A 10,442-nucleotide genomic window follows, 5' to 3' on the forward strand; every position below is an offset into this window, starting at 1 on the left:
TTGGCTCAGAGCATGGCTCCTTGGTGCAAGGTCTCAGCTGGTGATGAAATGCAAAGCTTGCTGCAGAGGCTGGTAGCAATAGGGAAGCTGCTTCTTAACACTTTCTGCTCTCCTGGCCTATTAATGTGTAAAGCAACCAGTGGGGAATGGTTTCCTCCTGCCTAGACACAGAGGGTTCTGAGAACACAGGTATTGGGCTGACCATAATGCAAGCCAACAAGGGTGTATTAAGAGAATGCAAACTCTCCCTAGGAACCAAGGGCTTTCAGTTGTGGTGCTGTGCAGGACAGCTGTCATGGGCTGGTGGATCATAATCACAGGGATACTTCTGGGATCTTGTCTAAACTCAAGTGAGTAACAAGAAGTTCTCTGTTGTCCAGGGAGTACCTTCATTGAGTGGCTATGCAGTCGAGGTTTCCATATGGAGCCAGACCTATCATCCTGTGGAGGAGACTAAGATTGCAGGTACAGAGATAAGAAGAAGGAGTCCCCTGAGCAAAGTCTCTGCAGCTGCCTCTTCAGCAATGAAGAAAAAGAATTCACTGGTAAAGCTCCTGTACCTTGCAAATCTCATTAGGAAATGGTTTCAGGCTAACTGAAGCCTCTGGAGAGGTTAGAAACAGGTGTGAGGCCCATGAGCTTTGTAATAATCCCACCTCTTGCTCCACTGTTCAGTGTTTATTGAGTGGAAGGGAACACAACTCATCTCCGAGATGTTGTCTGGCAGGCACGGGAAGCACCCTGAAAGAGATGAGCCCACAGCATCACACACTGCCCAGGAGCTGCAGCTGCCTCTGGCTGCAGTTTTGCTCCAGGGAAGAGCACTGTCATTGCCCTTAGGAAGCCATCCCAAAGCCCAGGAAGATCCTAGCCTGATGGTGGGGAAGGGGAGGGCAGTGGTGGGATGGGTTTGGAAGATGCAGGCTGGCTGTGCTTACAGTGGAGGACTCCCACAGGAGAAGGACCTGGCAGTGGGTAGGGCTGTAGAGTACCCAGAACCCACTTCCACATCCAGCATGTGGACATGGCAAGTGAGATGCACAACACCTGCCAGCACAGAGGAGATGAAGCTGATTTAATGTGCTCATCTCCATGTGCAGGGTGCCCAGGCTCCTGTTACAGCTGGTGGAGATCTGGGCACTGCAGCAGGTCCAAGTGATGACATGGATGGTATGGGGACCTGACTTTACCCAGGTGGATTTCTGTCCTTGACCCAGTCTGTGCAGACAAAAGCAGCAGAGTCTCAGGTACAGGAGTCTGCATCTGCCCAGATGAACATTACTGTGGGTGACACCTCTCAGTGACCACCCAGAACATTGCTGTGGAGTCCACAGCTTCAGGTACTGACACAGTGTCAGGTCACTGCTGCCCATCTCTCAGTGCCCATCTCTCAGTACCAGTCTGCAAAGCTCAGGTGGGACCATGTCCCTCTGGGCTCTGAATTTTGAGGAGGGCTCTCAGCTGCCTCCATGCAGTCCTGCTGCTTTCCCATCAAGACTCAGCAACCCCTGTGCACATCCAGTAAGCCACACTGATGACAGGTTTGAGAGCTTTCCTGCTATGGGTGAGCCATCAAGGGCAAGATGTGCTTTGCTTTGGGGAGCTGCACAAAGAGGGAATGCCAGGAGAGAAAGGGCTTTTGAACAAGCATAAACACAGCTGTGCACCTTGGAATTAAAGGCTGCCTCTGAAGGGGGCCCCTTTAAAGGAGCTGGAATATGTGGCTGTTGATATTTGAGAAGTTATGGGCCATGTTTCACTCCTTTGCATGCCTAGGAAGATGTGTTTTAGGAAGCAGAGCATCAGGTACATAGCAGCAGACAGGCAGCCCAGTAGTTCAGCAGCCAGCTGCAGCAGGGAAGTCAGGGGCTCTGATTTTGTCTCTCTGATGTTTTTTCCATCCCTGATTGTCCAGGGAGTGCCAGGGGATGACTAGATGCAGTCTCTTTATTCCCTGGTGAATGCTTTTAGCCATAAAGCTAGCTGGAACAAACTTAGAACAGGAAAATGGTAGTGGTGTTGTTACTGGAACAGATCATCAGTAGGATGATGTCCCAGGGTGACACAGCAGGTGCCACCTCTGAGTGGTTCTAATCTAAAACTGGATGTCTCCTAAAAGGTTTACATCCATTTGGACAAGCTCTATGAGTTATGTTCCTGGGACATCAGTTCAGACAGTGGCCTCTTGCCTTGTAACTCTCCTTTCTGAGGGTCCTGGAAGTCACATACCTGCTGCTCGACCTGCAGACCCAGCGGGGCGTGGGGGCTGGACGCGGGGTCCTGCAGCTCCATCGTGGTGCCTGGCCTTTTCCCCACTGTGTCAGCCTGGGAGAGGTATTCAGAGGAGCCATACTGTTTCCTTCTGGAACTGGGCACAAAATCTTTGCTTTCATCCTATGAAAAAGAGAAGAGAGGAGGTTGGGGCTCGGGGCCCACGAAGGGCTCTGGGCTGTCGATCCTGGGTCTGCGGCACAAGGTGCTGGATTGAGTCCCTTTCACAAGGGTCACCAGGACAATGCTGGCAGGGCCCCCTCTTAGGTGCTATTTCAATTCAACCCAAGTTATGGGTGCAGAGTCTTCTGTGCAGCTGAGTGACCAGTGCAGAAACCTCTGCTAAGCCTCCATGATTGACTAAGTGTGAACTGTGCCCATGAGGGGCTTATCTGCACCAGAAACACCTTCAGACTGGAGCAGTTCCATGAAAATACTAACTAGGAGTTTTAATCACCAGTTTCTGGGCAGTGAGGATGTGATGTGGCAGTGTCCTACACTCTTTTCCTGCTATAGGAACCTAAATGGCACTTTGAAGCTTTTCAATGCCTTGAATGTGCACAGAGACATTTACAGATCACACCCGAGCTCCAGATGCCTGCAGTCTGCTCAGGGGAACCTGTGTCTTCTACTGAGGCTGCACCCTGCTGTATTTGGGATGACAAGGGGTCCCTGTCAGCCTCCAGCTCCCTGGGAAGATGGCAGTGCTGTTGCTGGCTGGAAAACCTCCTTATCTCCAAGCTCTGGTACGCTGTGAAGCCCCATCATGTCAACATGAGAAACTAAACAAATCATCAGGGCATCAAGCTTCCAAGAGCAGTGATCAGCTCCTGGGCAAAGTGCAGTGGCTGTGCTGCACCACTCAAGGCTTTATCTGCTCTGCTTACTTTGGGCTTGGCATGGTGTCTGCTGAAACATGCAGCACACAGCCCTGTGAAGGGGCTGGAACACATTTGGCCCTGCCTGGTGGCAAAAGGGAGAGCAGGGAAAGGAGAGGCAGAGGTCCTTGTGCCTGGCAGAGAAGTGTCTCTGAGATGGGCACCAGGCTTTGATGGGCTCCCAAAAAGCAGCTGTGACATGTGGTGGGTCTGCATGGGCAAACATCTGCCCTGAGCTGGCCCCACTGAGGGTGACATCCAGCAAACACTGGCCCTGACCTCTCCCTTCTGATCCAAGCCCTGCATCAGAAGGGAGATGTGAGCAGCAGCTGCAGAGCCTGAGAGACCAGGCACAGCACAGAGCAGGTCCTACAGGGACCTCCAACCAACCACTGGCCACAGATAACCATGGTGGGCCAGGCTGCTCTGTGAGTGCTATCAAGGTCATCTTGATGGATCTAGACAGCTTAGCAAGGGATGGGCACCTCTGAGCTGTATTTCTGAGGCCACTGTGTGGCCATACAGGTGCTCCATCCCCTTGAGCATCCGACACTGTCAGACCCACCTCTTCTGTCAGGCAGCAAAAGCACAGTGATGTGGTGAGGCTGGCTGATTAACTAGAAGCTTCTGTGGAGTCAGTGAGGGTGAACTGATGACAGATGCACTTTCTATTGGTCCCTAAGCAGAGGAGAGAAGGGGTGAGAGGCACCACATCCCTGGATACTGCCAGGGAGGCTTTTCCACAAGTCCCACACATCATAAGCAGGTGCACATGGATTCACTGAAGGAAAAGCCCACCTTCAGGGGTTTACTTAATTTACACAGCTCACAGTCCAGCTCCTTTCACAAGAAACACAACTGAAGTGCATTGCTGTCCTCTTGCTGCCTGCTGGGCTGCTCACAGCCTGCCAGCATCTTGACCTTCTTTCAGGCACCACAAATTTTCAGCAAAAGCCACGCTAGAGAGATGCCACCTTCATCATCTGAAACACGGAGCCCAAGGGCTTGAACCTGAGGTCCTGCATCTCCTCGGGTTTTTCACAGGAGGCAGGGAAAGGCTGGCTGCAGGCTCTAGAGGGAGCTGGTCATCAAGCTGCAGCATCTTTCCAGCAGCACCTACTGCTGTCTGCACCCCAAAAAGCTGCTGCTTCTGAAGCACAAGTATTGCCAAGAGCTGCAGTTACCTCCTGGAGCTTCATCAGGGGCAGAACAGGGCTGAAAGTGCTCTTTGTGCCTGAGTGTCTCCTGGGAAGAATTGGTGCTCTGTGGGGTCTGCTCTGGAGGGCAGGCTGGGGCAGCACCTGAGCCTCCTGCCTGCTTTAGCCTCCTGCTGTGCTGCAGGAAGTGCTCAGGCATCGTGGGTGTTTCAAGGAGGACAGGAAGATGGATTTTGGCAAGGCCATTAGACTCCCAGGTAGTTTAAGTGTGGGACACAGGGGAAATGGGCAGCCTCTATTCTATGGTCTGTGGGCACAGGACAAGGGGCAATGGCTGCAAGTTGGAGCACAGGGAGTTCCACACCAATCTGGGGAAGAACTTTTCCCCAGTGAGGGTGAGGGAGCCCTGGGACAGGCTGCCCAGGGGGTGTGGAGTCTCCTTCTCTGGAGAGATTCCAGCCCCATCTGGACACCGACCTGTGTGCCCTGTCCTAGGGACCCTGCTTGGGCAGGGGGTTGGACCCCATGGGCTCTGGAGGTCCCTTCCAACCCCTACAGCTCTGGGAGTCTGTGGCTCTAAAGTCAGTCTCAGGCTCTGGTAGCAGAGCTGAGAAGAGTGATGGTCTCAATAATCTCAAAGGTCTTTTCCAACGTAGTGATTCTGTGATGATCCCTTCACCAGAGAGCAGAATATACGAATTAGCAACAGTGCTAAGCCTCCTGCCAGAGAAAGAGCTCCATCCTTGCCTGAAACACAAACCTGCTTGTGCTGTAACCTGTGTTATAAGCCTGAAAATATGCTTCAAGGGCAGATACTCTGGGTGCTTTTGTTCCCCAAGAGTTTACCCAGTGATTTGAGCTGCCCAAACATGTGAAATCTGGTGTATCTGCAGCCTTCCAGGGGAACTTCACGCTCCAGGGTACCTTTACAAGCTAAAAATATACTTAATTTGTGGCCAAGAATTCAGATTTGTGACCATGTGGCATCAGGGTGAGTTCATTTACAGCATGATGCAGGGAGATACTTAATGACAGAGCTGTGTGAGCTCACCAAGGGCTGCTTCCCTCACCGCTCCTCACTGCAGACAGGGGCAAGGCTGGAAGCCACCTAATGCATCAGGGACAGCCTGGGTGACTGTGCAGAGGTGAGGATGCTTCATCAGGTACACTTCAGGCACACCCCAGAGCTAGCAAATCTGATGTGACAGTGAGCTGGAAGCAGCTGCAGAACCTGTTGCAGAGCCCCACTCAGCCCTGCGGGTGCTGCTGGGGACACGATGGGAAGGGAACACGTGCTCAGAGGCTGGGGCTCCATGGCTGATCAAACAGAGCCCAGCTGCCATGGAGACCTCTCCAGCTCTGAATCTCAAGGGTGTGGGTGCTGTGAAGCCAAACTCCTGGGATAAAAGGGAGGCCCAGGGATGGATCTCCCATTTCCTAAGCACATAAATGGCCTTAGGGACTCGGGTCGCATGTGGCAGTGCTCATGCCCATCACTTCCAACTGGGGAATAAGCCAGGCCAACCAGAGCAGCAGCAAACTGCTGCTTTCCAGAGGGGAACCAGAAGACCAACAACCCCAAGGCTGTGCATAGCTATGGACCTTTCTGCACCCCTCTGGGGAAACTGGTGTGTGTGTCGATTAGAGGCCACCTGATGAAGAGGAGGAAGTTGGTGAGGCCTTCTACAGGCAGCTGGCAGCAGCCTCACAACAGCAGCCCTGGTTCTAGGGGGGATTTTACCTACCCAGATGTTTGCTGGAAGGCTGCACAGCCACTGCTCACAGCCCAAGCCTGTAGCATTGCCTGGGATTACTGTAACCATTCTCATTGCCAGAGAAGGAGCAGAGAGGGTTCCCAAACTCCCCTCTCACATCTCCACCACCTCATCTTTGTCATTTCAGTATGAATCTGTTGCCTCTGCCAGCAGCCCTGTCACATCACTCAGCTGGGCTCCTCCTGGAGATGGTGATGGCAGCAGCTGCTCAGAGCAGCTCTAAGTGAGGATCACAGGGAGGATCTGCACAGGAACTGGGATTTGGTGTGATACACTGGAGAGGTGCTTGGTGCCAGTGAACTCCCTGGAAATACACTGGTGCCTGCAGCTCCAGTGGCAAATACAGCTCACCAGACCAACTATGTGTGTGTGTGAGCCCTGCTCTGAAGGACTGTCTTTCACTGGGACCAGCCAGAGGAACAGGAAAAGAGCACAGCCATCCCTAGGGCATAGTGACACAGCCCAGGGGTGGAACAGCCCTGTGCAACCAGCCAGCACCCATCGGTTTTGGAGCTGCCTGGGAAGCATTTCCAGACCAGAGTCCAGCTCTGGGCTCTCTTTTCACACAGGGACACAAGGCAGCTCTTACCAGAAGGGGTTCCATCTCTCCAGCTGCCATCAAACCTACAGCTCTTCCTGAGGCACAACCCTATTAAAATCTGGTCACTTCCTACTGTTTGTCTAATACTCCAGGTTGACAGCGCCGTGCAAAGCCACTCTGAAAAGCAGATCATGTCCTACATAAGCTGTGACCATGTCTTCTCTGATCTTGGCAGGACCAGATGCTACTACATTCATAGGGCATTACAAGACCCAAGCAGATGGATCTAAAGGGGGTACTTCAGGTACACGATGCTCCACTGAAGACACCAGGAGGTAGGAGAGGGCAGCACTTTGGGAAATAAGCTGTAAGAATTTCAAATCAGGCACCCTGCAACTACCAGGCAATTGAGAAAACCTCATCAACTGAAAGACAAGAGTGCTTAACAGAGGATACTCACAAGTAGTGTGGCCCGGTGCCAGGCAGAAGCTGCTGCAGAGTCACCTGCCTGGCTCCTGCGTGTCAGCAGCTCAGATGCACTTAAGTTACTTTTGGTCCTTCGGGACCCCAGTTCAGGGGTGCTCCAGGAACTGGCTGTGGCACTGGTCCTTGCTGAGCTCTGCTCCAAGGAGTTTCCTCTTGCACTGGTCCCTTCCATTTCTGTGAGGTCCACAGAGGACCTACATGTGTTTGTAGTACTGGAAGCTGCACTTCTCTCCACTTTGGTCTGAGAGTCCTCTGGGGAGTGTAAGCCTTGTCTTGTTCTCCAGGAACTCCTCACAACGACATGTTTTGTTTCAGAGGATGCTGCATCTGAAGAGCCATGGCTCTTCCAGCTGACTGTTTCTGAAGGTGGCTCACTGTTCCTCTCCATGAGTTCAGAAGACTTTATCATAATGCTGCTTCTGGAGACCACTGTTTCTGCTCTGCTTCTTGGCACTGCTTCTCCAACTCTCTCTGTCTCAGATACTTTCAGAGCACTTTTAGTGATGGATATCTCGAGGGGTGTAGTGAGATTGTTTGGTGGTGGTGAAGGCTCATTTGGAGGCACTCTGATGTTGCTGGTGGTAACATGCCTTTCCTTGGCTGCTAGATCTGCACTGGCCTTTGTTAGTGTTGGCTCAGAAGGGAAGATGGTGATGCTGCTGGTCATCTTACTCGTTACAGGTTTAAAACCAGCCTTCTGCTTCTCTGACTCCCCCTCAGCCACAGCCCCTCCCATGACAGCCTTCATGTCCTTTTCCACAATTGCAGGTTTGATGACAGCTTTTGATCTCAGAGCTTCTCTTGGGCTGAACGACCTTCTGGATTTAAGTCCTCCAGTGCTGGCATCTGATGATTTTATACACTTGGTGGAGTCTTCATCATTTACAGTGCTTTTGTCATTCTCAAAAAGCGAAGCTCTGTACACCCCCCTGGAACTGGAGAACTGCTTGGAACCGACTTTCTTTCTGGTCTCAAAATCTGAAGGTGTGGTTGTTTTTCTGCTTCTTCCCAATTCCTCATCTGAAAGTTTTTCCTGGTTACTGTAGGTGGTTTTGGAGTCTGTTTTTAAGCCAGCATTTACATGATCAACTGCTGAAGTTGAAGACTGCTCTGTGTCTTCTTTATCAAGACCTGTTAGCATCTGCAGAATGTCTTCCTGACTCCTGGAGTGACGGGAATGCTTTGTTAATGTTGAAGCTCTTGCACTTTCAAGTGATGTGTCTGCTAATTCTTTTTCTTGGGAGATTATTGCTCTTTTAGCCCTCCCCTCCAAGGGCTGTCTATGTGATGCAGCAAAAGTGTTCCCTGCTTCTGCTTTAGAGCCTGTAGAGTCAGAGCCCAGCTGGGAAGGGAGGTGGTACCTGTATGCAGAAACTGTGCCGTTGGAGAAGGTGTGATTACCCCTGGCAAGCAGCGTGTCCCCTGAGCAGTCACTGGCTTCTGCCTGACTTGTTTTCAGCTTATCAGCCAAAGAAGTTACTGATTCCCCTTTGCTTGGCTTTTCATCCCGTGCATCAGCTCCAGCTTGGCAGATGCCACGGAGCTTTTCAGCCTTGGATCTCAGGCCTGTGTCACCTATGGGTTTAGAAGGTGCTTTCCAGGATTTCTGCTCCTGTGCAGCAGGAGGGTACCTGCTGAGGACAGACGGCTGCTCCTTCGATCTCTTTCCCTCATGCTGTGTGACGCAGCCTTCCCTCTGACTAGAAGAAAAAGTGGAAACTGAAGACTTCTCCTCCAGTCTCTTTGTGTCCATGACAGCAGTGTCTGAAAGGGCAGACACAGCAGATGCTCTTCCTGCTTTTCTACTCATGAAGCTGGGACTGGCCATGTGCTTCCCACCGTGGCTGTAGCTGTCGTTACTGTTCCTTGCTCGTTCCCGGCGCTGCTGAGGTGAGAGCTCCCTTGGCTTGTGCTTGGCAGGTGTCAGATCAGCTGTGACACCTCTGTATTTAGTCCTGTCGTGTTTTCCCCTGCTGGAAAAGCTTGTATCTTCATTTTCGAGCTCCCCATTCTCCAGATCTTTCTGTTTCTTTATTTGCAATTTGACTTCTTCTAGCTGACCCATTAAGAGTTTGTTTTTATTCTGTTCACTCAGGTAACTGTCTTGTAGGTCATTGTTTTTCACTCTCATTTTTTTAAGTTCTTCTTCTAAAGATTCAAACCGTTTGATCTGAGTTTTAAGTTTCTCAATTTCCTGGGTGAGATCTTTTACTTTGTTGTCTTCCTGATTTTTATTCTTTTGGTTTTCTGATTTACTCCTGGTTTCATTTTCTACATGCTTCAGGTAATCCACACTTCCCTTCCTTCTGGTCTCCTTAGAGGGCAACACAGAAGTCAAGTCATCTTCAATTCTCATATCATTTCTGTCCAGGAGATTATTTGATGACCTTTCCAGCAAGTTGGATGTGTTTCTGGTTTGATCTGCCCTGTTTAGTTTGTTATTTTGTTCTAGTTTCTGTGTCAGCTCCTGGATTATTTTTTCATTCTGCTTTTCTCTTTCATTGAAATGTTTTCTCTCAGTGATGAAGCTCAGCGTTAAGGACTTCAGCTTCTCCAACTCACTTGTTAAGCTCTGCTCTGTTTTATCCAGCCTGTCCTCAGAGGATTCCAGTTCTCTCACTTTCACCCTCAGTATTTCTAATTCTGTCGATATCTTTTTGGTCAAGTTCTTTTCTTCATTGAGGCTCAGACACAGCTGTGTACAGTCATTCTTGCTCCTGCCAAAGGCCTCCTCCAGCTTCTCCAGCTCTGCCATTCTCCTCTGCAGGTGCTCAATCTCTGACTTCAGCTCTCTGGTGAGGCTCTCCTCCTCTTCAAGTTTTTCTTTCATTAACCTGCAGAGCTCTTCAGCTTTCCTGATCTCTTCATCCTTGCCTTCAATCTTTAGCACCCTTTTCCTCAGGGCCTCGACATCAGCCAGCATACTGGAGTTGCTGCCCTCTGCCTGGATAACTTTGTCCTGGAGGTCAAGCAGCTCATCCTCAGCCTTCTGCAGGTTTTTGGTGGCTTCTTCCAGTTCATCGAGGCGGCGACTGAGACTCTGCAGCTTGAACCGTAGGTGCCGATTTGAGGTTTCCTTGTAGCCTGTAAACTCTGCCATGGTTACTCTTCCTTCCTTTTGGGTGAAAGCTTTGCTGGGTCTGGGGGAGTGCTGTGGTCTTTAACACCTCCTGTGTCCCAGGTATGTTATAGTTTCTTTGAACAGCAGCAAGCTCAAACCTAAAAAGGAAAGAAATGCTTCAGTTCAACAGGAGAGCTGAGGATAGGAGCGTTCTCAGTGTGTAACGTGGACTAGAGAGGTTTGAATAAAGAACTTTTTAATTAAACACACTTC

The 10,442-nt window shown here is 50.8% G+C and overlaps 1 protein-coding gene across 1 annotated transcript; it reads right to left on the reverse strand.

The window, feature by feature from the left end:
* Positions 1 to 702: 702 nt before the first annotated feature.
* On the reverse strand, positions 703 to 10,208 carry LUZP1 (leucine zipper protein 1; the record flags this gene model as incomplete). The annotated part of the gene is made up of 3 exons (XM_084274311.1): positions 703 to 741; positions 2,230 to 2,394; positions 7,083 to 10,208. The coding sequence occupies 3 exons, from the start codon at positions 10,206 to 10,208 to the stop codon at positions 703 to 705; spliced, it is 3,330 nt and encodes a 1,109-aa protein (XP_084130437.1).
* Positions 10,209 to 10,442: the final 234 nt, after the last annotated feature.

The sequence above is a fragment of the Gallinula chloropus genome, assembly GCF_964237585.1.
Source record: "Gallinula chloropus genome assembly, chromosome: 22".
NCBI classification, from domain to species: domain Eukaryota; kingdom Metazoa; phylum Chordata; class Aves; order Gruiformes; family Rallidae; genus Gallinula; species Gallinula chloropus.